General features: G+C 54.3%; 1 protein-coding gene across 1 annotated transcript; it reads right to left on the bottom strand.

The window, feature by feature from the left end:
- Positions 1–14,467: 14,467 nt before the first annotated feature.
- On the bottom strand, positions 14,468–26,105 carry TYMS (thymidylate synthetase). Its single transcript, XM_068165467.1, has 7 exons — positions 25,870–26,105; positions 25,221–25,294; positions 22,550–22,724; positions 20,389–20,490; positions 19,357–19,532; positions 18,142–18,213; positions 14,468–15,009 (listed from the first exon to the last, which is right to left on the bottom strand). Exons 1-7 carry the CDS (start codon positions 26,030–26,032, stop codon positions 14,872–14,874), a joined length of 900 nt encoding a protein of 299 aa, XP_068021568.1. The 5' UTR covers positions 26,033–26,105; the 3' UTR covers positions 14,468–14,871.
- Between the last annotated feature and the right edge of the window lie 732 nt (positions 26,106–26,837).

The raw sequence follows: 26,837 nt of genomic DNA, 5'->3' as shown, positions 1-26,837 counted from the left end.
TAACCTCCACCCATCAAGTACCCTGGGAAGGGAGGGTGATGAGACAATGGAACGAGTGTGTGGGCAGGTAGATGGAGAAGGAGCAGGTGGAGGCCTCCCCCCTCCATCCAGACCCCTGCCCAAACACACAGGAACGCACAGAAAGATCTCCTGGGGAGCGATGCCTGGAGACTTGCCTAAGGATGATTTCCTGGCCCCTGATTTCCTCAGGGACAATACTTGGACACATAGCTAAGGACTAAAAACTGTATTAAAGACTGGAGCCACTACTGGCTTGGCAGAAGAAAAAGGCAGAAGAAAAATGGAGACGAAGGGAAACACAGGAGAAGGAAAGCACAGGAGAAGGAAAGCACAGGAGAAGGAAGCCACAGGAGAAGGAAGCCACAGGAGAAGGAGCATGGTGCTGAGAAGGAGAAGCCCAGGACAATGCTGCTCCAGAGAGAAGAGGCCCTGGAGCCTGGAAGAAGCAGACTGAGCCCTCTCTCCGTGTCCTAAGATCTGCCTGCTGCAACTCATGGAGCTGAAGGCGCTGCCCAGAGGACCACCTCTCTTCTCCAGCCAAAGCCTCAGCAGCCTTTCTCTTCAGACCCAACATCTCCTGCAGCACCTTTCCTCCACAGACTCAAACTGTCTTGGGGGGTGAAGGGTGTGGTAATATAATTCCTTTCCTCTTCTCTCTCTCTCTATTCTCTCTCGCCTTCTGATCCATCCACTTTATTTATGTAATCAATAGCCTGGCTGTTGCTGTTTTGGCCTGGTTTGTGCCTCTCATTTCACCACACGGGAATATTCAGATGAACTGAGGCTCTTTCCCTCTCCAGACCGAGACAGCTACCCAGTGAAACCCAGCAGGGTCTGAGCATCAGCCTGGGAGTGTGAAAGGGAAGCCTGAGCGCCCTGGATGTGGTGCAGCAGCACTGTGGCTGCTCCGGGAGCGCTGCAGCAGCTTTCCTGCTCACAGCCAGCCGCTGGTGGTGTAGTCTATACAAAGGCTATTTTGATATGCAGGAAGCAGAGCGATTAATAAAAATAGCAAACCCCCACGAAAACTGTGAACTAAACCTCTCTCCAGGCTGGGGGTGTTGGGGGGTGGAGCAGACCCCTCCCCAGCAGGGACAGTTTAAACAGTATGTGCAAAGCTCCAGAGACAACAAACAGCTTGAAACTGCCAAGAGAGGAACCTCGGCAAGGCAGCAAGGGGGGAGCTGCAGAATCCCCTGGGGCACCAGAGCTGCAACAGATGCTTAGAACAATCAGGTATTGTAATTCCTCCCTGCTCCTGGCACCTCCTGGCACAGGTTAAGATCTAGACAAACCAAAGTGCCGTCGACCACGTGGAGGCTGCAGGAGCAGAGTTTCACTTTCTGTTGGTGCCTGCAGCTTGTTGCTGCGGCAGGAGTTGCTCCCGAAGGGTTTGCAGCTGAAGGCTTTGTAGAGAGGAGGTTCCTCTGCTGCAGTCCTTTGGCAGCGGCGCTGGCTCCTTGCTCCGGTCAAACGAAACTGTCCCGGGGACTCAGCTCCTCCGGGGCTCCGCCTCTCGGCCCGGCAGGTGTCTGCCCCTGGGCTGTGCAAGGCTGAAACAGCGAGGGGGCTCTGCTGTCCTCTCTGGGTGAACTGAAGCACAGCTCGGCTTCCGAGCGAAGCTCGTGGTGCCTTCCAGAGCGTGGGCAATTGCAAGGCAAGGCTCTGGCTCTTTGGGCTGGTACTTAGAGATTTCCCGAGGCAATAATGGCCACTAGCAACACGGAGCTAGGGATAAGACCCTGGTATTGCAACCTCTAGAAAGCCTTCTTTCCAAGCGTGGCCAAAAGCAGCCCCACCTGGCTCATTCTGGCTCTGAGACATGTTCAGGCAAGCCTAAAGAACCAGAGCTACTAGCTTCTGCCTCATTGTCTGGTTCAGAGCAGCTTGGAGGCTTTTTTGTCCATTCAGGACACTACTCCCAGCTCACTTCTTTGCACCCTGCTGCTGAGTTATGGAGTCTCCAGCTGAGGCTGCTGCTGAATGCAGCATAGGCAACAGACTGATCTGGGCAGCTCACCCTGGCATTCCATCCCATGCCTGCCAACAGCTCCCTGCTTTCCTGGACTTCAGCAGGTGCCTGCCCTTACATTCACTATTCCTGCAATGCTCCCACCTATAGCCCCAGGCCTCCAGGGGGTGTGGGGCTGGTCTTCCTTCTCTTGGCCTCAGTGTTTGGAAGCTCCAGGGTAAGGAGGCACTGCTGCTCTTTGAAAGCCACACACAAAAAGACCTAAATCTCAGTTCATGAAACTCCTGTGATAGAAGTGTCACAAATAAGGAGAATTTCCAACAATGCCACAGCTGCAGCATGAGAGCAGTGAGGATGGCTCCCTGCTCCTTCAGGGACTGTGGAAAAGAGCACTTGCAGAGATGGGCAAGGTGTGCAAAAGCTTCCTGCTGCTCAGAGGTAGTGGAGACTCCTTCTCTGGAGAGCTTCCAAACCCACCTGGAAGTGTTCCTGTGACCTCATCTAGGCAAAACTGCATTACACAGGGGTCAGACTGGAGGATCTCTGGAGGTCCCTTCCAGCTGCTACCATTCTGTCATCCTGTTGTTGACTGAAGTCCCACATTGGTTTGCAGCCCCTGCTCAGGCCTGGCGAGGAGGCCAGCCTGCTGTTGTGTTCTTCAGAGGCAAGAGTGTCAGCTCACATTCCTCAGAGGGAAGCTGGCAACTAAAAGCCTTCTGTCTCTTGCATTCCTCTACACAACCTCCTCTCCTTTCAGCTCTAGCCTGGGTGCTCTTCACCACAACCTGATTTGTGTTTCCCCTCCATGTGGCTGTGCAGTACCAGCATGGGGACACAGGAGGACTCACACAATTGATGATTAGAAGCCTTCAGCAGCCTTCTGAACCCTCTGGTTGTTGATTGTTTGGGCTTTAACAGGAGCCCAACAAGCTGAGCAGCCTCCTCCAGAGCAAAGCTGTGTCACTGGTGGTGTGATTCCATTCCACATTACCCAGCAACTGACCAGGAGCCAGCAGTGCCCAGGGGGCCAAGGAAGCCACTGGCAGCCTGGCTTGGGTCAGAAGCAGGGTGGGCAGCAGGGACAGGAGGTGACCATCCCCTGTGCTCAGCACTGGGGAGGCCACACCTCGAGTGCTGTGCTCAGCTCTGGGCCCTCCCTGCAGGAGAGATGTGGAGGTGCTGGAGCCAATGCAGAGGGCAAGGAAGCTGTGAAGGGCCTGAAGAGTAAATCTGGTGAAGAGCAATTGAAGGAGCTGGGGAGGGTTAGTATGGAGAAGGGGAGGCTGAGGGGAGACCTCCTGGCACTCTACAGCCATAGAACAAGAGGGAAGGGCCTCAAGCTGCACCAGGGCAGGGTCAGGCTGGACACAGGAAACATTTTTCCCCTCAAGAGTGGTCAGGCACTGGAGCTGCTGCCCAGGGAGGTGGTGGAGTCACAACCCTGGAGGTGTTTAAAGGTGCCTTAGATGCGGTGCTTGGGGGATATGGTTTAGGGGTGAACTTTGTAGAGCAGGGTCAGTGGTTGGACTCAATCCCAGGGGTCTTTTCCAACCTGAATGATTCTGTGGTTCTTCACTTCTAGACTGGCTGTGTCTTTCAAACTGGCTGGCATCAATATTCATCCTGTCCTCAGTGCTCAGGGAGTACAGTGCAACAGAAATTGTTCCCATATATGCCCAGGGAGGTGGTGGAGTCCCCATCCCTGGAGGTGTTCAAGAGGGGATTGGATGTGGCACTTGGTGCCATGGGTTAGTCATGAGGTCTGTGGTGCCAGGTTGGACTCAATGATCCTCGAGGTCTCTTCCAACCTTGGTGATACTGTGAGACTGTGAGACTGTGATATTTACATTTTGGTTTAGTCCTGTAAGAGTAACTGCATCAAGGTGTGTGCATCTCAGCCCCCTGCCAGCCCCACCAAAGCACGGCCATCTGCCAGGGGAGATTCCTTGCCTTACGAAACTGCAGGCTCAGCAATTTAAGGTTACAATAAGTAACCTTACTTAGTAACTTTGTCTAAACCTTTGTCCAGTCGGTCCCTGGGCAGGGCTGGCCATGGTGGTAACTCACCACAGTAACTCCTTCAAAAAATCAGTCTCGACTCAGTCTGAGGGGGAATATAAGCAGGTAGGGAGGTGTCATAAGCAAGAGGTAGGTGTCCAGGCATCTGGCTGCAGGGAGTGCTGGAGCCTGGCACTTGAGATGCAGGGTAGAGGGGGCAACTCTTGCATAAGGTGTGAGCAGATTGACTATCTGCTTAGCCTGGTGGCCAGACTGAAGGACAAGGTTGCTAGACTTACAGATGTAAGGGATTGTAGAAGGGTGATGAACCTGAGTAACCAGGCCCTGCAGGCTCCCCCAGCAGAGGCTGGTGATCCAAAAAGCAGAGGGGAATGGACGCAGGTTCTTCTCAAAAGACGCAAGGTTAAACCTCCTTGCCTCCCCTCACCTTCCCTACTGCCCTTGGAAAACAAGTATGGGGCACTGGAGGTCGAGGGTGAGGTGATCCTGATGCCAGAGGACACAGCATTTGGGGTTTTCCCTAAGGCAAAGCAGCCTAAGGTTAAGCAGCCTTCCCCTGGCATCAGGACCTGCTCCCTTCAAGAAAAAGAGGAGGGTAATTGTTATTGGTGATTCCCTCCTGAGGGGAACAGAGGGCCCCAGACGTCAGCCAGACCCTACTCACAGGGAGGTTTGTTGCCTTCCAGGAGTTAAAGTTAGAGATGTTACCAGAAGGCTGCCTAGCCTGGTGCAGCCCTCTGACTACTATCCCTTACTAGTTATGCAGTTAGGGAATGATGATGTTGCAACCAGGACTCCCAGGGCTATCAAAGATGACTTCAGGGCCCTGGGGGATCTTGTTGAGGGGTCAGGGGCACAAATAATTTTTTCATCAATACCCTTAGTTGCAGGAGGGAATACCATAAGGAACAGGTCAGCAGCTGCAGTCAACAAGTGGCTTAGAGGCTGGGGCAGCCAAAAAAAATCTTGGGTTTTTCAATCTTGAAAAACTTTCTGCTGCACCAGGCCAGCTGGCAACAGCTGGAGCACATCTGTCCCAGAGGAGGGGTAAGATCAGAGTGTATGAGAATGGCCTCTCCCTCAAAGGGAAAAAGATTCTGGGAAGGGAATTGGCAGGTCTCATAGATAGGGCTTTAAACTAGATTTGAAGGGGGAAGGGGCTGAAACCAGTCCCCCCAGGCAGGAGTCTGGGGGTGATAAGCCAGGGCCAGAGGTGAAACCAGCAGCCCAGCTGCAGTGCATGTACACTTATGCACGAAGCATGGGCAACAAACAGGAGGAGCTGGAAGCCTTGCTGCAGCAGGAAAGTTATGATGTAGTTGCCATCACAGAGACGTGGTGGGACAACTCACATGACTGGAGTGCTGCAGTTGATGGCTACAGGCTCTTCAGGAGAGACAGACGAGGAAGAAGGGGTGGAGGGGTGGCCCTGTACGTCAGGGAGGCACTAGATGCCATTGAGCTGGAGATCAGGGATGTTCAGGTTCAGTGCCTGTGGGTGAGAATTAGAGGGAAGGCCAACAGGGCTGACATCCTGGTTGGAGTCTGTTATAGACCACCCAACCAGGAGGAAGATGTTGATGAAGCATTCTATAGGCAGCTTAGGGCTGTCTCAGGATTGCCTGACCTTGTTCTCATGGGCAACTTCAACCTGCCTGACATGTGCTGGGATCTCAGCACAGCAGAGAGGAGGCAGTCTAGGAGGTTCTTAGAGACAGCTTCTTATCCCAGGTGCTGCGAGAGCCTACCGGGGGAAGGCTATGCTTGACCTCCTCTTCACCAACAGGGAAGGGCTGGTGGGGATGTGGTGGTCAGAGGGTGTTTAGGGGCCATGACCTCCTCTTCACCAACAGGGAAGGGCTGGTGGGGATGTGGTGGTCAGAGGGTGTTTAGGGGCCAGTGACCACGAGATCATTGAATTGTCAGTATTCAGCCAAGCTAAGAGGGGCAGCAAGAAGACCTCCACTCTGGACTGCCGGAGGGCAGACTTCAGGTTACTCAAGGAACTAACTCAGAGGGTTCCTTGGGATAAAGCCCTTAAAAACAAAGGGGTCCAGGAGAGTTGGACCTACTTCAAGGAAGAACTGTTGAAGGCTCAGGGACAGGCTGTGCCAATGTGCCAGAAGATGAGCCGCCGGGGCAGACAGCCTGGATGGGCAATGAACTCTTAATGGAACTGAGGGAAAAAAAGAGGGTGTATCACCTTTGGAAGCGAGGGGAGGCAACCCATGCGGTGTTTAAGAATGTTGCTAGGTGTTGTAGGAAGAAAATGAGGGAGGCAAAAGCACATTTGGAGCTTAGCCTGGCCTCTGCTGTGAAGGACAACAAAAAGTCCTTCTATAAATACATTAATAGCAAGAGGAAGGGCAAGGACAACCTCCACTCCTTGGTGGACACGGAGGGGAACATTGTAACAAAGGATGAGGAAAAGGCAGAGATACTTAACACCTTCTTTGCCTCAAATTTCAATAGCAGGACAGAATGTCTTCCAGACAGCTGGCCTGCAGAGCTGGCAGAAGGAGCCAGGGAGCAGCATAGTTTTCCACTGTTCCAGAATGGGGTAGTTGGTGATCTGCTCAGCCGCCTGGATCCCCACAAGTCCATGGGACCAGATGGGATCCATCCTAGGGTGCTGAGAGAGCTGGCAGAGGAGCTGGCCAAGCCACTCTCCGTCATTTTTCAGCAGTCCTGGCTCACTGGAGAGGTCCCAGAGGACTGGAAGCTGCCAAGGTGATGCCCATCCACAAGCAGGGCCGGTTGGATGAGCCAGGGAATTCCAGGCCTGTCAGCCTGACCTCAGTGCCAGGCAAGGTTATGGAACAGGACATCCTGAGTGCAATCACACAGCACTCACAGGATGGCCAAGGGCTCAGGCCCAGCCAGCATGGATTCAGGAAGGGCAGGTCCTGCCTCACCAACCTGATCTCCTTCCATGCCCAGGTGACTGCCTGGTGGCTGTGGGGCAGGCTGTGGATGTGGTCTGCCTGGACTTCAGCAAGGCCTTTGACACCGTCCCCCACAGCAAACTCCTGGCCAAGCTGTCAGCCCCTGGCTGGGACAGCAGCTCTCTGAGCTGGGTTAGGAACTGGCTGGAGGCTGAGCCCAGAGAGTGGTGGTGAATGGTGCCACAGCCAGCTGGCAGCCAGGCACCAGTGGTGTGCCCCAGGGATCAGTGCTGGGCCCTGTGCTCTTTAACATCTTCATTGATGATCTGGATGAGGGCATTGAGTCCATCATCAGCAAATTTGCAGATGACAGCAAGCTGGGGGCAGGAGTTGATCTGCTGGAGGGTAGAGAGGCTCTGCAGAGGGACCTGGACAGGCTGGAGAGATGGGCAGAGGCCAAGGGCAGGAGATTGAACACATCCAAGTGCCAGGTGCTGCACATTGGCCACAGCAACCCCAGGCAGTGCTACAGGCTGGGGTCAGAGTGGCTGAGAGCAGCCAGGTAGAGAGGGACCTGGGGGTGCTGGTTGATGGTAGGCTGAACATGAGCCTGCAGTGTGCCCAGGCAGCCAGGAGGGCCAATGGCATCCTGGCCTGCATTAGGAGCAGTGTGGCCAGCAGGAGCAGGGAGGTCATTCTGCCCCTGTACACTGCACTGGTTAGGCCACACCTTGAGTCCTGTGTCCAGTTCTGGGCCCCTCAGTTTAGGAAGGAGGTTGAGCTGCTGGAAGGTGTCCAGAGAAGGGCAACGAAGCTGGGGAGGGGTCTGGAGCACAGCCCTGTGAGGAGAGGCTGAGGAAGCTGGGGTTGCTTAGCCTGAAGAAGAGGAGACTCAGGGGAGACCTTCTTGCTCTCTCCAACTCCCTGCAGGGAGGTTGTAGCCAGGTGGGGGTTGGTCTCTTCTCCCAGGCAGCCTATACCAGAACAAGAGGACACAGTCTCAGGCTGTGCCAGGGGAGGTTCAGGCTGGAGGTTAGGAAGAAGTTCTACACAGAGAGAGAGATTGCCCATTGGGATGTGCTGCCTGGGGAGGTGGTGGAGTCACCATCACTGGAGGTGTTCAGGAGGAGACTTGCTGGGGTGCTTGGTGCCATGGGTTAGTTGATTAGGTGGTGTTGGGTGATAGGTTGGACACCATGATCTTGAAGGTCTCTTCCAACCTGTTTTTCTATTCTATTCTATTCTATTCTATTCTATTCTATTCTATTCTATTCTATTCTATTCTATTCTATTCTATTCTATTCTATTCTATTCTATGTGGGTTACTTATGGGCTAAATCTAACCTCTGACCCTGCTGTCACTAGCAGCAGCCCTTTCAGAGTGCTGCTGAGTGTCCTGAAGAGCAACTGTGTGGACACCTAGCAAGAGACATGGCCTCTGAGTTCCCTTGGTCATTAAGGAGAGGAGAGATGAGCCTCCCTGCAGCATGGGGGTGATTAGTGGCATTCAGGACCGTGGGGTGCACACCCACCTGCCACCCTGCCCTGTGCACTGCTCTGGCTGTCAGCAGAGCAGCACAGTGCCTTTGGCTCACCCTGAGACAGACACTTTCATGCCAGGCACTGGGCAGCAGTCCCCTGATGTGCAGTGTCTCTCCCCAGGGGTTCCAAGGCATATGCCATCTACCCCAGCAGGCCTTCCTCCCTGCTGTGCAGCATTTCCCACTCAAACACTTCACAGATCAGATCAGTTGTGTTATCTCAGGATGGCAGAGGCAGGCAAGAGGAGAAGATGTATTGTGGCTCACCCAGGATGGAGGTAAGGACTGTGACCAACCAGTGGCCACAACCAAGTGTTTCATCTGCTGGGAATTTGCTTTGGATGGTGTCTCGGTCCGGAGAGGGAAAGAGACTCAGCTCTTTTAGAATATTCCTGTGATGTGAAATCAGAGGCACAAACGAGGCCAAAATATCAACAGCTAGACTATTGATTACATAAATAAAGTGGACATAAGAAGGGGAGAGGGAGAAAATAGAGAGGGAGAGAGAGAAGAGAGGGAGAAGAGGAAAGGAATTCTATTACCACACCCCTCACCCGCCCCCCCCCCCCCAAGACAGTTTGAGTCTGTGGAGGAAAGGTGCTGCAGGAGATGTTGGGTTGGTACAGGAACGGTGCTGAGGCTTTGGCTGGAGAAGAGCTGTGGTCCTCTGGGCAGCCTGGGTCTGTAGAGAAAGGCTGCTGAGGCTCTGGCTGGAGAAGAGAGGTGGTCCTCTGGGCAGCCTGGGTCTGTAGAGAAAGGGTGCTGAGGCTTTGGCTGGAGCTGTGGTCCTCTGGGCAGGCTCTTTTCTCCGGAGCAGCACTGTCCCGGCTTTCCCTCCTCAGCAGCACGCTCCGTCTCCTGTGTCTTCCTTCATCTCTGTTTTTCTCCCCTTTAATCATCCAGTCTGGGAGACACAGTCCCCCACATTTTCCTTCTGCATTTTCCTTCTAAGCAGCCAGTAGTGGCTCCAGTCTCTCATACAGTTTTTAGTCCTTAGGTATGTGTCCAAGCATTGTCCCTCAGGAATTCCAGGGGCAGGAAATCATCCTTAGGTAAATACCCAGGTATCGTTCCCCAGGAGATCTTTCTGTGCATTTCTGTGTGTTTGGGTAAGAGATCTGGATGGGGGGTGGAGGGGGGCCCTCCATCCAGACAAACCCCCACACTCATTACACATCATTGTCTACCCTTTCCAGGGTACTGGATGGGTGGAGATTATCTTGCCCTGAAGGCGTGAATGGCTGAGTCATTGTTGTAGGCCAGCTGTGGCCCAGTGAGCAAGGTTATCTTTGCAGCTTCCAAGAGTCCTTAGTGGCTCTGCCCAACACATATCAGCAATTGTCTGCAAGCAGCAAGTGATTTTATCTTTGTTGACTCACACCAAGAGAGACAAACTTTTAGTCTCTCACAGATGGGAGCTCTTAGCATCACAACCAACCTCAGTCCTGATCTTGAGATTGGAGAGGTGATGTCCCAAGAAAATTCACATTGTGCCCCACATTGGACACCTGAACCACTCCAGAAAAACAATGAAAGAGCTGGATAAAGCCTGTGAGCCCCACACAGCAACCTGGCTGCCACAAGACCAGCGACTGGTGTGGGACTTGAGTTGGGAAACCCTGCCATGCCCAGCCTGTGGCTGCCTAGAGCCAGCAGGCAGAAGGGTAAGGGTAAGCAGCCCCATTCCTGAAGCATCTGACAGGTAAAGGGCTCACAGCCGTCCTGCTACAGGCAGCAAGTTCTGCTCTGCTTTGCAGTGCTTTGTGCTCTCAAGGCTTTCCTTACTCGTGTGGTCAGCAGAGAAGGGGAGAAACTGCCAACAACGTTGGAGGCCTCTCCAGGGAGCTGGCAGTAAGACTGCCTGCTAGGTGAGCCAGCCTGTGCTGGGAAGAGGACAGGAGCAAAGACCAGCTGTGCCTTTCCACACTTGGAAACTGGGAACACAGCTGGTGCTAAGGCAGCCAGGGTGAGGGTGACCAGGCAGAGAGCTCTGGGTGGGTGCTTGATGCAATTTCACCACCTGCTTGGGTTGTCATTACTAACCACCACAGATTCCTCCCTCTCTCCAGTGCCTTTCCCCTTCCCCTACCAACAGTGCTGGCTTTTAATCTCTGGCAAAGAAAATATCCTGTGACAGGAGCTGAGACATGGGTGAGTGCCAGAGCCCTGTGGGTGATGCTGGTGGATGTTTGCTCAGAAGATTGCAGCAGAGATGGCTGCTGTGCACCTGGCCAGGGCTGCTGTCCTGCATGCTCTGTGATCCAAGGGAGAAGGAAAAGTGACACTCCAGGGGTCTCAGTGTAGGAATGCTTCTGGGTGCCCTCATTTCAACATCTGGTCTTAATTCTGTAGTAATTTATACACACACTTGGGTTTAAAATAGCAACAAAACCCCAGGCACCAGCAAGTGCATGGAGAGTCTGCACAGGCTCCACTTTTGCAGGATGGAAAACTCTAGTGGTGGAACTGGGCAGAAAATTCTACTTGGCTGGACTGGAAGCCTTTCTGAGACACTTCAGAGGGCGCTCCCTGTGACCTGCTCTTGGTTTCACCTTTCTTAGGGGAGATTTTCATCTGAGATTTTGACCTTTTAGCCATTTTCCTGCTGATTATGCTCTAGGAGCCAAATCTTGTATCCTTAGCATGCAGCTGGCTGTTCCCCACAACCTCTTCAGGCAGTGATGCAAGCAGCCATAGAGGTGGCCTGGATAGAAGGTGAAATTACTGAACAGAAGATATTGTCTGCTCAAAAACACTGACTGGGAACAGACTGCCAGCCTGCAACTGCCAGCCTGGGGACCAGCCCTGGGAACCAGCCAAAAAAGTCCTTCTATAAATATATGAATAGCAAGAGGAGGGCAAGGACAACCTCCACTCCTTGGTGGACACGGAGGGGAACATAGTAACTAAAGATGAGGAAAAGGCAGAGGTACTTAACACCTTCTTTGCCTCAAATTTCAATAGCAGGACAGGTTGTCTGCAGGACAAGTGGCCTCCTGAGCTGGCAGATGGAGGCAGGGAGCAGCATAGTTCCCCTCTGATCCAGGAGGAAGTAGTTAGAGACCTGCTCAGCCACAAGTCCATGGGACTGGATGGGATCCATCCTAGGGTGCTGAGAGAGCTGGCAGATGAGCTCCAAGCCACTCCATCATTTTCCAGCAGTCCTGGCTCACTGGAGAGGTCCCAGAGGACTGGAAGCTGCTAAGGTGATGCCCATCCACAAGCAGGGCCAGTTGGATGAGCCAGGGAATTCCAGACCTGTCAGCCTGACCTCAGTGCCAGGCAAGGTTATGGAACAGGACATCCTGAGTGCAATCACACAGCACTCACAGGATGGCCAAGGGCTCAGGCCCAGCCAGCATGGATTCAGGAAGGGCAGGTCCTGCCTCACCAACCTGATCTCCTTCCATGCCCAGGTGACTGCCTGGTGGATGTGGGGCAGGCTGTGGATGTGGTCTGCCTGGACTGCAGCAAGGCCTTTGACACTGTCCCCCATAGCAAACTCCTGGCCAAGCTGTCAGCCCCTGGCTGGGACAGCAGCTCTCTGAGCTGGGTTAGGAACTGGCTGGAGGCTGAGCCCAGAGAGTGGTGGTGAATGGTGCCACGGCCAGCTGGCAGCCAGGCACCAGTGGTGTGCCCCAGGGATCAGTGCTGGGCCCTGTGCTCTTTAACATCTTCATTGATGATCTGGATGAGGGCATTGAGTCCATCAGCAGTAAATTTGCTGATGACACCAAGCTGGGGGCAGGAGTTGATCTGCTGGAGGGTGGAGAGGCTCTGCAGAGGGACCTGGACAGGCTGGACAGATGGGCAGAGGCCAAGGGCAGGAGATTGAACACATCCAAGTGCCAGGTTCTGCACATTGGCCACAGCAACCCCAGGCAGTGTTACAGGCTGGGGTCAGAGTGGCTGAGAGCAGCCAGGCAGAGAGGGACCTGGGGGTGCTGGTTGATGGTAGGCTGAACATGAGCCTGCAGTGTGCCCAGGCAGCCAGGAGGGCCAAGGGCATCCTGGCCTGCATCAGGAAGAGTGTGGCCAGCAGGAGCAGGGAGGTCATTCTGCCCCTGTACACTGCACTGGTTAGGCCACACCTTGAGTCCTGTGTCCAGTTCTGGGCCCCTCAGTTTAGGAAGGAGGTTGACTTGCTGGAAGGTGTCCAGAGAAGGGCAACAAAGCTGGGGAGGGGTCTGGAGCACAGCCCTGTGAGGAGAGGCTGAGGGAGCTGGGATCGCTTAGCCTAGAGGAGACTCAGGGGTGACCTTATTGCTCTCTACAACTACCTGCAGGGAGGTTGTAGCCAGGTGGGGGTTGGTCTCTTCTCCCAGGCAAGCAGCACCAGAACAAGAGGACACAGTCTCAGGCTGTGCCAGGGGAGGTTTAGGCTGGAGGTGAGGAGGAAGTTCTACACAGAGAGAGTGATTGCCCATTGGGATGTGCTGCCCAGGGAGGTGGTGGAGTCACCATCAGGGGAGGTGCTCAGGAGGAGACTTGATAGGGTGCTTGGTGCCATGGGTTAGTTGATTAGGTGGTGTTGGGTGATGGGTTGGACAGGATGATCTTGAAGGTCTCTTCCAACCTGGCTTATTCTTTTCTATAAAGATGGGAATGAGGTCTGCTGCCATGGGCTGGGCTGAATCTTTGCTGCTGTTCCCCAGGCCATGCTGCAGTCATGCCAGCCTCAGGACAAGGGTGAGGGCTGGAGCAGAGTACCATGGGGCTGGAAGTTCAGATGGTAACATGGGAGGCTTCCTGTTCTGGTTGCTGCTCCTGGGTTCCAGGTTTTGGGTGTAGGCTCTTCCATTGGGATGGCAGCAGGACAGGGAGGGCTGGGGGAGGATCTCCCTGGCCTGGATTTCTGCTTGCTGCTGCTTTCTGCTCTGCTTTTTCTGCCATAGGCTGAGGTCATTGTGCATTTCTAGTGTCATTAGCTGGTCTGCTCTGTAAACTCCTATCTCAATTCTTTGTCTCAGCCCAGAGGGGTTTTTGTGTGTTCCTTTTCCCTCACTTCTGTGTCAGGGAAGCAGATAGGTTACCCTGCTGGTTCACTTTTACAGCTGCAAATCATCTTGATGCAGAACAGGCTTCTGACTTAGGATCAGGTTGGTTTAAGATGAAGCTGTCCTGAATGCACAGAATCAAAGCACAGCACTTGCTGCACTCACAGAGGCATTGTGGCACAATTGTGCCATTTTACACTAAGTACCAATTTACTGACTTAAAACCTTCATCTAGAGGACTGTGTGATGTCTCCAGGTGCCTCCATGAGCAGTCAAGGTGCTGCATTGCTGCAGAGCAGTTGGTGTGGACTGGAATTACTGCAGAAGCTCCGGAGAGGGAATCCAGCTCCCAGCAGAATTTCATTACTAAGCTCCAGCTCTACCAAAACTGTTGCCAGTTTTTACTGCTCCAGCCTGCAAGATCAGTTCCTGTTTTTGGGATCTGGTTTGAAATGAGGACAGACAGATTATTACCAACTATTTGTGGTAACCTCTGTTTTCATAGTTTCATAGTTTCATTCAGGGTTGGAAGGGACCACAAGGATCAGCTAGTTCCAACCCCCCTGCCATGGGCAGGGACACCCCACACTACATCAGGCTGCCCAGAGCCTCATCCAGCCTGGCCTTAAACACCCCCAGGGACAGGGCCCCAACCACCTCCCTGGACAACCCATTCCAGGGCTTCACCACTCTCCTGGGGAAGAACTTCCTCCTCCCCTCCAGCCTGAATCTCCCCACCTCCAGCTTCATTCCATTCCCCCTAGCCCTATCATTCTATCAAATGCATCATTCAGGTAGGGCTGGGGAGTAAAGCAAACTAAAAAGGCTAATACAGAGATGTTAGGCAGGGCTTGCATGTCAGACAACCTTTTGTCTCCCTGCTGGTTCATCCATGAAGAGCACAGGAAGCTGGGGATTGTTTCTCCTTGCTAGACCTTACCCTCCAGACTCCCGCTGGAACAGACTCACCTTTGGGTTTCGGCTTCTACGTACTGACAAAGATCACAACATTAGCAGCAGCACTTCCAGAGATTTCTTTTCACAAGCTTTATTAAACAGATACTCTTTAGACAACATGCAAAGGCTTCTCCAGCCCTGGAAGCATCCTCTAGCACACAGAGTTCTGCTCAGTCCTAAGGCACCTAGGCAAGCTCTGCTCACACGCAGGAACCGAGCGGCAGCAGAAGCGGCTGCTGGTGACGGACACAGCCTGTGCTCACCTCCCTCACTAGCACCTTCAAACTGGCTCAGCCTCTGCACACTGCAGCAGCAGTGGATAATCATCTCTTCTGTCCTAGAGGTTAGTGCTGAAGGCAGTGCTGCTTTACTGGCACCTGGCTTTTGTCAATAACAATGTGTGGCTCTACAGCAGGCAGAGAGGAAGCTAATAGGGAGCTTAGGCACACTTCCACCCCAGGAGCAGCTGGGCTATAGCATTAAACAGCCATCTCCATTTTAATAGGTGGGTGAGGATTATAATCTTCAATCTGAAAGTCTTCTGCCTTAAAGTCATTGATGTCTTCAACCTTTTGAAGGATTCTGAGCTTGGGGAAAGGTCTTGGCTCCCTCTGAAGCTGAAAGAAAAGGAAGGTCACTGAATAGAGCCAGTACTGAAGGCAGAGATTTTGTGTTACATTAATCTCAGTTCACAGTCACAGAATGTTAGGGGCTGGAAGGGACCTCTGAAAACCACTGAGTCCAACCCCCCTGCCAGAGCAGGGTCACCCAGGGCATGAGGAACACATCCAGGTGGGTTTGGAAAGTCTCCAGAGAAAAAGACTCCATAACCTGTGGGCAGCCTGCTCCAGGGCTCACATCAAAGAAGTTTCTCCTCACGTTGAGGTGGAGCTTCCTAGGTTTGTTTGTGTCCATTTCCACTTGCCCTGTCACAGGGCACCTCTGACAGGAGCCTGGCAGCCTTCTTCTTGACACCCACCCTAAGGGTATTTGTAACCACTGCTCAGAGTCCCTCTTGGGCTGCTCTTCTCCAGGCTGAACAGCCCCAGGGCTCTCAGCCTCTCTCATCAGACAGCTGTTTCAGTTCCTTCATCACCCTCACAGCCTCCACTGGATCCTCTCCAGTATGTCCCTGTCCCTGCTGAACTGGGGAGCCCAAAACTGGACAAAATGCTCAAGATGTGGTCTGAGCAGGGCAGAATAGAAGGGCAGGAGAAGCTCCCTGAAGTTGCTGGCCTCACTCCTCTCTAAGGCACCCCAGATCAGTCAGGTTACATTGTGCAGACTTTACCTTCTCCCCCAAAAGACAACAAAAATGCAACTAAAGAGCCTGATTACAGCACAGTGGGGTGGGACCTACTTCAGGATTCTGATAGGGAGCAGCAGCAGCATTTTCAAGTGGGTCCTCTGATTGGCCAAGTGCACTGCAACCATCTTCAGTTAGCAGAGCACTGCTGTGAAGGACAACAAAAAGTCCTTCTATAAATACATTAATAGCAAGAGGAGGGCAAGGACAACCTCCACTCCTTGGTGAACATGGAGGGGAACGTTGTGATAAGGGATGAGGAAAAGGCAGAGATACTTAACACCTTCTTTGCCTCAATTTTTACTAGCAGGACAGAATGTCTTCCAGACAGCTGGCCTGCAGAGCTGGCAGAAGGAGCCAGGGAGCAGCATAGTTTCCCTCTGTTCCAGAATGGCGTAGTTGGAGCTCTGCTCAGCCGCCTGGATCCCCACAAGTCCATGGGACCGGATGGGATCCATCCTAGGGTGCTGAGAGAGCTGTCAGGGGAGCTGGCCAAGCCACTCTCCATCATTTTTCAGCAGTCCTGGCTCACTGGAGAGGTCCTAGAGGACTGGCAGCTGGCCAACGTGGTGCCCATCCACAAGCAGGGCTGGTTGGATGAGCCAGGGAATTCCAGGCCTGTCAGCCTGACCTCAGTGCCAGGCAAGGTTATGGAACAGGACATCCTGAGTGCAATCACACAGCACTGACAGGATGGCCAAGAGATCAGGCCCAGCCAGCATGGATTTAAGAGGGGCAGGTCCTGCCTGACCAACCTGATCTCCTTCCAAGCCCAGGTGACTGTCTGGTGGATGTGGGGCAGGCTGTGGATGTAGTTTACCTGGACCTCAGCAAGGCCTTTGACACCGTCCCCCACAGCAAACTGCTGGCCAAGCTGTCAGCCCCTGGCTGGGACAGCAGCTCTCTGAGCTGGGTTAGGAACTGGCTGGAGGCTGAGCCCAGAGAGTGGTGGTGAATGGTGCCACAGCCAGCTGGCAGCCAGGCACCAGTGGTGTGCCCCAGGGATCAGTGCTGGGCCCTGTGCTCTTTAACATCTTCATTGATGATCTGGATGAGGGCATTGAGTCCATCAGCAGTAAATTTGCTGATGACACCAAGCTGGGGGCAGGAGTTGATCTGCTGGAGGGTAGAGAGGCTCTGCAGAGGGACCTGGACAGGCTGGACAGATGGGCAGAGGCCAAGGGCAGGAGATTGAACACATCCAAGTGCCAGGTGCTGCACATTGGCCACAGCAACCCCAGGCAGTGCTACAGGCTGGGGGCAGAGTGGCTGAGAGCAGCCAGGCAGAGAGGGACCTGGGGGTGCTGGCTGATGGTAGGCTGAACATGAGCCTGCAGTGTGCCCAGGCAGCCAAGAGGGCCAAGGGCATCCTGGCCTGCATTAAGAACAGTGTGGCCAGCAGGAGCAGGGAGGTCATTCTGCCCCTGTACACTGCACTGGTTAGACCACACCTTGAGTCCTGTGTCCAGTTCTGGGCCCCTCAGTTTAGGAAGGAGGTTGAGTTGCTGGAACGAATCCAGAGAAGAGCAACAAAGTTGGGGAGGGGTCTGGAGCACAGCCCTGTGAGGAGAGGCTGAGGGAGCTGGGGTTGCTTAGCCTGGAGAGGAGGAGACTCAGGGGTGACCTTATTGCTCTCTTCAACTCCCTGCAGGGAGGTTGTAGCCAGGTGGGGGTTGGTCTCTTCTCCCAGGCAGCCAGCACCAGAACAAGAGGACACAGTCTCAGGCTGTGCCAGGGGAAGTTCAGGCTGGAGGTCAGGAGGAAGTTCTACACAGAGAGAGTGATTGCCCATTGGAATGGGCTGCCCAGGGAGGTGGTGGAGTCGCCATCCCTGGAGGTGTTCAGGAGGAGACTTGATGGGGTGCTTGGTGCCATGGGTTAGTTGATTAGGTGGTGTTGGATGATAGGTTGGACACCATGATCTTGAAGGTCTCTTCCAACCTGGTTTATTCTATTCTATTCTCTGGGTGATTCTGAACCATGGGGATGGTGAGGACACTCAAGAATTCATTCTAAATAAGTAACATCCTGACAAAGTACTAAATGCTTCCTGAGGAAAACACAGCCCTGCTCAGCCAGGCAGTCACCCTGCTGCCCTCCATCAATTGCTGTTACCCTGCTCTGAGGCACTGCACAAACACTGCATTCTGTCTGTATTAGCAGAATGGTTTCCTAAGGCTTTGGAATGCTGCAGTCAGAAGTAGAGGTAGAGATTCTGGATCTCTGCCTTGCTTCCAGAATACTACAGGGATGTTCCTTTCAATCACCCTGGTGGTGTGCTTCAGTTTGTGACCCAAGCTGAACAGGGGATAAGGCACCACGATTATTAGGGCAGAAATGAAAACAAAAAGCTAAACTAGCACAAAGCTCTTTGCAATAGCAGCACAACTTGTGCAGGCAACCTGGGAGATAAAGGACACAGGAACAAAGAGGAGGCACTCACCTGAAGTTTGAGAGGCTCCACGTGGTTCAGGTATATGTGAGCATCTCCCAGGGTGTGTATGAACTCTCCAGGCTGAGGAGAACACAAGTGGTTTTCAGAGTCAGGTTTCAAGAAGGCAAAAGATTACAATGCTTCCAGCACTGATTCTTAGCATCCTGCAGCTAGTGTGTAACTGCAGCTCCTGTGCTGGACACCGAGACAGCCCTGCAGACCTGAAGGACATTATCTTCCAGAGCAATGCACAGCTAGTGAAAAACAGAACAGCATCTTCAGGAGCTTACAAAACCATCTTTGATATCCTGCTAGGAACATACTCCAGCAGATGAACAGAGCACCGAGGTGCAAAGGTGGGGCAGTGACATCCAACTCTTCCACCTTGCCAAAGCTGGTTGCAAACAGCTTGTCTTAGCCCCACCCAAGAGCACAGCCTGTGGCAGTGGAGGGGTCAGACACAGGCTGAACCTCAAAGCACTTTGCAAGTAGCCAGATGAGCTCTGCAAGCTTGGAAGTTCTATGATTAGCAGCTCCTGAGTGATCTTATGTAACTCAGGTCAATTTTGTTGGCTGCTTTACTGACCTCTGACCAGTGGAGATCAGCCCTTGGATAAAAGGTGCTAAAAACCACCCCAGCTGTGAGGGAGTGGCTGAGAGGCAGCAGCTGTTTTACATACATGATGTGAAACTCACCTGGATGTCTAGTACCTTGGCCTGTCTCTTAAGCATGTCTACAACTGCTGTCAACTCAGATTCTTCCCTACTCCCCTGCTGTAAATTCCCCTTCATGCTGCTAGCAGCAGCAGGGTCAGGCCCTCAAGCCTTGCTAGTGCAATTCTGTACATGCACTCAAGCAAGAGGAGTGAGTTTTGCATGCACTGAGCTGCTGTGGGCTCCCAATAAACAACACATGCTACCAAACTGGACCACTGTGATGCTACTATCCCATAAGGACAAGTGCTCAGCCCAGACTTCAGGGCAGCAGGCTGGCACAACAGGGCAGTTTTTGACCTGCTCACTTAAAAACACCTGGAGAGACTCCTGTCTGTTGGACCTGAACTGAAGAACTCTTACACCTACCCAGGGACAACTCACATTCCATTCACACAGGCACCAACAGTATGTTCCTTCTGTTCCTTCTTGGACATGACATGAACAGACTCTCATGTTTCAGTCCTTCCCTTCTCAGACAAGGTGAAGGGCAATGATGGAGCAGCCTACCTTCAGGCCTGTGACATGGGCAATCATGTATGTGAGCAGTGAATAGCTGGCAATGTTGAAAGGCACTCCCAGTCCCATATCTCCAGACCTCTGGTACAGCTGGCAAGACAATTCCCCACCCTGAACGTAGAACTGGCACAGGGCATGGCATGGAGGCAGAGCCATCAGAGAGATATCTAGGATTCCAGTACAGGAAAGAGAAGGGAGGGAAGAACCATAACAGCATTAGTGATGCACATCCTCAGCAAGCATTCAGTGAGGCACAGCAGTGAAAATCCAACTGCACTACCACTCCCTGGCTTCTGCTCCTGTGTGACAGCAGCTGCTGTCTAAACAAGTAAATCTGGGTTTTGACAAGCTGGGCTATCATGAGCAGAAAGGTCAGTCAGGTATTGTACAGATCTGTGCCATAATGCTGCCCAAGACTTACAATCTCTAAGGTATCTACAGACACCTATGAAACAGAGAAAACCACAACACACAGAAATGCAGTGGCAACAGAAGTGTCTGCACAGTGCTGCTGCACAGCAGCCAGGTTTTGCTCAGCTCAGCAAGGCAGCTAATTTGCCTAAAGGAAACTCCATTCCCCTAAGACTCCCTGAAGAGCCACTTGCACCATGTCCCCTGGGGGGAGGATCTTGCTCTCCTCCCACTGCAGCCTGCCTCTGCTGCTTGTCAAGGTATAAAAGTAAGGATCAATACTTAAAAACCAGAAAGCAGAAGATCTTTTGATTGTTTATCTGCACTGAAAAGTGCAAACAGTGGAAGTGCAGCTGGGTGAGGAAAGCGAGCCAGGGACCTCCTGGCAGGAGGGTGTTCACCCTTCCAGGCAGCAGCAGCAGGCAGCACCTGGCAGCAGCTGGGCGACTCTGCCCTGCAGAGCTGCAGCTGCTGGGCACTCTCAGGGCATGCCTGGCACTTTCATGAAGAATAAGCAAGGACTGCAAACAGAACTGACTGCTGGCACAACCTAGTTCAGCACACAGTAAGACAGAGTGCTTCTGAGTTCACTTCAAGCCTGCTGCTCAGTACCTTTGGGATTCCAGGCACACATAATGATCCTCCTGTCATCTGGGTTGGTTCTGATGGTCTCAATCACTTTTTGCAACTGATCAACTCCTTGGTTGGAGTAATCTGGAAAAGGACAGCAGGGAAGATCTAAGCCAGACAGAGCCAAGCTGCAGTATTTTTCTTACAGCAACAAGCCACATCCCACTCAAAAGAGGCACTCTCTTCTCAGAGTCACAGAATGTGAGGGGCTGGAAGGGACCTCCAAAGCTCATCCAGTCCAACCCCCTGCCAGAGCAGGGGCACCCAGGGCAGCTCACACAGGAACACATCCAGGTGGGGGTTGAATATCTCCAGAGAGGGAGACTCCACAACCCCCCTGGGCAGCCTGCTCCAGGGCTCTGTCACCTCACAGGGGAAAAATCCTTCCTCCTGTTCCCATGGCACTTCCTCTGCCTCAGCTTCCACCACTGCCCCTTGTGCTGGCATTGGGCATCCCCCAGCAGAGCCTGGCTCCAGCCTCTGGGCATCACCCTGCACAGCTTAAGCAACAGCAAGGAGGTCACAAACATTAATGAGAACCTCTGAAATCTTTATTGCAGCCTGGGAAGTGACTGAAGTTACCAGCTGGCACCTCCAGGCACAGCCTGCTCTGTGCCTTCCTCAGTGTGCTGCAGGGGTTGTGGAATTCTCACAGTGGTATCTTCCTGTCCCTCCCCCTGGCCTCTGCTTTGCCCATCTCTGGCACCCCCAAAGTAAGACCATTCCTCTTCAGAACACTTTATTCCAAGGTTGAGTGACTAGACATTTTTTAAGCCCAAGTAAGAAGCCTGCATGAACACAGAGGCCAGGAAGCCTGTCAGGCAGGCCGGGGGACATCAAGTCATTGCTCATTGCACCTCTGGCTCCTGCTGCAGTGCTCCTTCCTGGAAGCAGAAACAGAATGCTGCTGCTGGGTCAGGGGGAGGGGCAGCATTCTCTGCATGCTCAGAGGCAGTTTCTGGCAGATGGGCAGAGGCATGCACCTAGCACTCCCAAGGCCCTGCATGGAAACTAAATTTCCATAGCATTCAGCACCAGAAAGGAACTTTGGTCATGCATGGCATGGGACAGTAAACTTTCCCACTGATGCTGGCAGGGTGCATTTGGGCTCTACTCCACTTAGGGAAGAAATTAACTTACCATTAGCATGGATTCCAGAGTAGGAGCCATTAGCTGCTGCTCACCTCTATGATGCATCCCTTGGAGCAGCATGGCTGCTTAGCTCATTGGCTCTAGTAACACCAGAGCAACAACAAGTTGGGGTTAGAGGGAGACCCAAGCTGGCAAAAGGGGCAGTCACACAGAGGGCACAGTCTCAAGCTGTGCCAGGGGAGGTTTGGGCTGATGTTAGGACGAAATCCTTCCCAGAAAGGATGGGCTGCCCGGGGAGGTGGTGGAGTCACCATCGCTGGAGGTGTTCAAGAAGAGCCTGGATGAGGCCCTTGGTGCCATGGTTGAGTTGATTGGATGGTGTGATGATCAGAGGGATGGAGAACCTCCCCTATGGGGACAGGCTGAGAGAGCTGGAGAGTTGGGGCTGCTCAGCCTGGAGAAGGTTCCAGGGAGACCTCAGAGCTGCATTTCAGTATCTGCAGAGGACCCACAGGCAGGCTGGGGAGGGACTGTTCAGAAGGGGCTGTGGGGACAGGATGAGGGACAATGGCTTGCAACTGGAGCAGAGCAGATTTAGGTTGGACATCAGGAGGAGGTCCTGCACAGTAAGAGTGGTGAAATATTGGAACAGGTTGCCCAGGGATGTGGTTGAGGCCCTGTCCCCAGAGACATTCAAGGTTAGACTTGATGGAGTCTTGGGCATCCTGATCTAGTCAGAGATGTCCCTGCTGACTGCAGGGGGGTTGGACAAGATGCCCTTTGAGGGTGCCTTCCAACCCAATGCCATATGTGATATACTTTATACATAAGGATTCACTAGTTCTACAAACATCAGCCTACAATACACCACACTACATCTTTCAGAATAATTGGACTGAATTAACAGAGAAAATTGACTTAAGCCTCTCAGACACTGCTTACTGTAGCTGTCAGTGCACACTGGGAGCAGTCCCATTCCACCCAGGCTTCCAGCTGCAAGCGAGGTGTCCAAGGTCTCACCAAGCAGTCAAGACTATTTGCATGTGATTACCTGTGTGCATATCTTTGTATTCTGCTCCAAAGTGCCTCCACTGGAAACCATACACTGGGCCCAAATCCCCCTCCTCTCTGGTGCTGAAACCCTGCTTATCCAGGAACTCACGGGATCCATTAGCATCCCAAATCTTCACTCCTTTGGCAGAGAGCTCTTGAGCATTTGTAGAACCCTACAACACACAGACAGGAACACATCTACCTCCTCCCCCCAGCACAGGGGACATGCTCTGAAACAGCAGTGGGAAGCTGTGCTAGCCTGCACGACTCCTCTTCTTACAAAGGATGCCCAGGCTGACTGTACAAAGGTCTTGCACGTGGAGCAGCAGCCCAGGATGGACTCTGAAGGGTCACCCTCTTGTTATTTAACTCAGGGCTCTCCCAGCTTTGGGAATGCACAAACTACATCCTCAAGGCCACCTGTGGCACACATCTGCAGAGAACAAGACTTGACAAAAGCTTTATGGCCAAGCTACTGCAGTGAGCTGAAGGTGTTGAAAGTCCTTTCCAGAAAATGATCAGAGGAACCTCACTGAGTTCTGCAACGTGGGCAGACCAGTGCCCTCAAAAGCCCACACAGAGACAGTCCTGCTGGGGGAGCATCTAGCCTTTTGTACTTGGAAAACAGTGACTGACAGGAATGAGTGTGTTTGAGTCCTGCCATCTAGCAAAAGGGTAGGCAGACTTTCCATCCCTGTACAATGCTGCAGTTCATAAAGGAACATTTGCATCGCTATCTATAGTCCAACTCTCATACTCTAACTACAGCTGTCAGCTCTGTTAGCTCTCAGGGGGTTGCTACTAAAAACCCAAGTGTTACACCAGGCCCACTTCACCTCTGGTTCCATGCTGCTTGTTTCTGTTCACAACAAGCTATCTCAACACTAAAAAGCAGACCATTAAATTGCCTACAATCTACTTCATATCATCACTTCTTATCCAGACACTACTAAAAGGCTTTACAACTGGAGCAGAGTCGAACTGGCAAACACTCTCACTATTTCAGACTATTTCCCTTCAAAAGAGAAGGAAAACTCTTCTGATTGCTAACAATGCCACTGTCTCCACTAAAATGGCTCACAGGTGAGGTCCCAGGTGACTGAAACTGGCCAACGTGGGCCCCATCCACAAGAAGGGTCGGATGGAGGAACCTGGAAACTCCAGGCCTGGCAGCCTGACCTCAGTGCCAGGGGAAGTGATGGAGCAGATTATCCTGGGGGCAATAACTGCACCTGAAGGATGGCCAAGGGCTCAGGTCCAGCCAGCATGGATTTAGGAGGGGCAGGTCCTGCCTCTCCAACCTGATCTCCTTCCATGATCAGATGACCCGTCTGGTGGACGTGGGGAGGCCTGTGGATGTGGTCTGCCTGGACCTCAGCAAGGCCTTTGACACTGTCCCCCACAGCAAACTGCTGGCCAAGCTGTCAGCTCGTGGATTGGACCACTACACTCTGTGCTGGGTTAGGAACTGGCTGGAGGCTGAGCCCAGAGAGTGGTGGTGAATGGTGCCACAGCCAGCTGGCAGCCAGGCACCAGTGGTGTGCCCCAGGGATCAGTGCTGGGCCCTGTCCTCTTCAACATATTCGTTGATGATCTGGATGAAGAGGTAGAGTCAGTCATCAGCAAGTTTGCAGATGACACAAAGTTAGGGGCAGATGTTGGTCAGTTAGAGGACAGAAGGGCTCTGCAGAGGGACCTTGACCGACTGGACAGATGGGCAGAGGCCAACAGGATGGCATTCAACAAGTCCAAGTGCCAGGGGCTGCACTTTGGCTACGGCAATCCCATGCAGAGCTACAGGCTGGGGTCAGAGTGGCTGAGAGCTGCCAAATGGAGAGGGACCTGGGTGTGCTGATTGACAGCTGCCTGAACATGAGCCAGCAGTGTGCCCAGGGGGCCAGGAGGGCCAATAGCATCCTGGCCTGCATTAGGAATAGTGTGGCCAGCAGGAGCAGGGAAGTCCTTGTGCCCCTGTACTCTGCTTTGGTTAGGCCACACCTTGAGTCCTGTGTCCAGTTCTGGGCCCCTCAGTTTAGGAAGGACATCGAAACACTTGAGCGTGTCCAGAGAAGGGCAACAAAGCTGGGGAGGGGTCTGGAGCACAGCCCTGTGAGGAGAGGCTGAGGGAGCTGGGATTGTTTAGCCTGGAGAAGAGGAGGCTCAGGGGTGACCTCATTGCCCTCTACAACTACCTGAAGGGAGGTTGTAGCCAGGAAGGGGTTGTTCTCTTCTCCCAGGCAGCCAGCACCAGAACAAGAGGACACAGTCTCAAGCTGTGCCAGGGGAGGTTCAGACTCGAGGTGAGGAGGAAGTTCTTCACCGAGTCGTTCGTCATTGGAACGGGTTGCCCAGGGAGGTGTTCAAGATGTGCTCCCCATCCCTGGAGGTGTTCAAGAGGGGATTGGATGTGGCACTTGGTGCCATGGTCTAGTCATGGGGTCTGTGTTGATAGGTTGGACTCGATGATCCTCGAGGTCTCTTCCAACCTAAGTGATACTGTGATACTGTGAAGATAATGGCCTTCCAGCACCTGTCACCTCCATCACATGGTTGCACCTCCTCTGTTCTGCCAACCGGGATGCCCTGCAGCCGGCACAAACGCCGTGACCCACTGCGCTCTGCTGACACTGCTCCCAGGCACCCTCCCCCAAGGCACCCAAACACCGAACCTTGATGAACCACAGCAGCTCCTCCAGCACTCCCTTCCAGAACACTCTCTTTGTCGTTAGCAGTGGAAACTGATCTGGAAGAGAGTTTCAGAGAGTCAGAGGCGACCAGCGGCTTGCCAGCAGGTCGCGACTGGGAGGGCAGTGCTGTCAGCGGGCACACTGATGCCAGCGCAGGCCAGAGTCGTGCCCTGGCGGGGGTCAGACCAGGACCACCTGCCGGGGGAGCTCCGCCGCGGGCACACGGGGCGCACGTCGGAAGGGGAGTGCGGGCACTCGCAGCAGGCAGCCAGGGCTACAGGGAAACATTTTGGACCAATCTATTTCACAACCGTTCTTCCTACTACGCGAGAAGGGCAGGAGCGCCCGGCACGGGCGGTAGGAAGCTCTAATCCCGTCCTTCATCGGGCCACCGCCATGGGGCTGGCCGGGAGAGAGCAGGGGCCCGAGCCGCCGCAGGCTGCCGGCGAGGGAGAGGGCCAAGGGGCCGCAGGAGTGGGCTCCGAGTCCCTCAGCGCAGCCAGGCCTCGGTCTCCGCCGGTGCGAGTGAGACATCCCCGGGCAGGAGATGGCTTCCTGCCCCCGCGGCGCCGGGCACGGCTGGGGGCAAGGGGGGCATGGGGCAGGGGCCGCGGGCCGCAGTGGTGCCGACCTCTTAGGCTGTACCGCGCCTGCATGCCGAAGACCGAGAGGGTGCCGGTGCCGGTGCGATCCTCCTTGCGGTGGCCGTGCTGCAGGATGTGCTGGACCTGCCGCAGGTACTGCAGCTCTGCGGGCTCCGGGCCGGCGCCCGGCAGCTCCCCGTCGGCAAGCATGTCGTGCGGGAGGCGGCAAAGCGCCAAGCTGCGGGCAAGCTGCGGGCCCGCCCGGGCACCTTCCTCCCCCCCCGGGCACCTTCCTCCCCCCCCGGGCACCTTCCTCCCCCCCCGGGCACCTTCCTCCCCCCCCGGGCACCTTCCTCCCCCCCCGGGCACCTTCCTCCCCCCCCGGGCACCTTCCTCCCCCCCGCAGCCGCTGCCGCTGCCCGGCGCCGCCGTTCCCGCCAAGCGCCGCCGAGGGCGCGCGAGTAGGACGTAACCGCCACCTGCCTCCCTCATTGGCTGTCGTTCGCGCCCAGGGCCCCTGGGCGCTGCGCTTCATGGCTGCCAGCTCCTCTTCTTCCCAGCCGCCTCTGTGGCCCCCCCGCGGCTGGCATCGGCTGAGGCCCCCGCCGCAGGGCAGGCCTGCGGGGGCCCGAAGCGCCACAGCGAGGCCGCAGCTGTCGTGTCAGTGTCGCGACGCGGAGGCGCAGGGCTGCTGGGGGCCGGGCTGCTGGGGGCCGCTCCCCTGCTGCCCTCTCCCCTGCTGCCCGCTCCCTCTGCTACCCGCTCCTCTGCTGCCCGCTCCCCTGCTGCCCCCTCCCTCTGCTGCCCGCTCCCCTGCTGCCCGCTCCCCTGCTGCCCGCTCCCTCTGCTGCCCGCTCCCCTGCTGCCCGCTCCCCTGCTGCCCGCTCCCTCTGCTACCCCGCTCCTCTGCTGCCCGCTCCCCTGCTGCCCGCTCACTCTGCTGCCCGCTCATACTGCTGCCCGCTGCCTCTGCTGCCCGCTCCCCTGCTCCCCGCTCACTCTGCTGCCCGCTCCC

The sequence above is a fragment of the Melanerpes formicivorus genome, unplaced genomic scaffold (assembly GCF_026170545.1).
Source record: "Melanerpes formicivorus ecotype bairdi unplaced genomic scaffold, bMelFor1.0.p_v2 SCAF_89, whole genome shotgun sequence".
Classification (NCBI taxonomy): Eukaryota; Metazoa; Chordata; class Aves; order Piciformes; family Picidae; genus Melanerpes; species Melanerpes formicivorus.
This window is presented reverse-complemented; position numbering and strand designations above follow the sequence as displayed.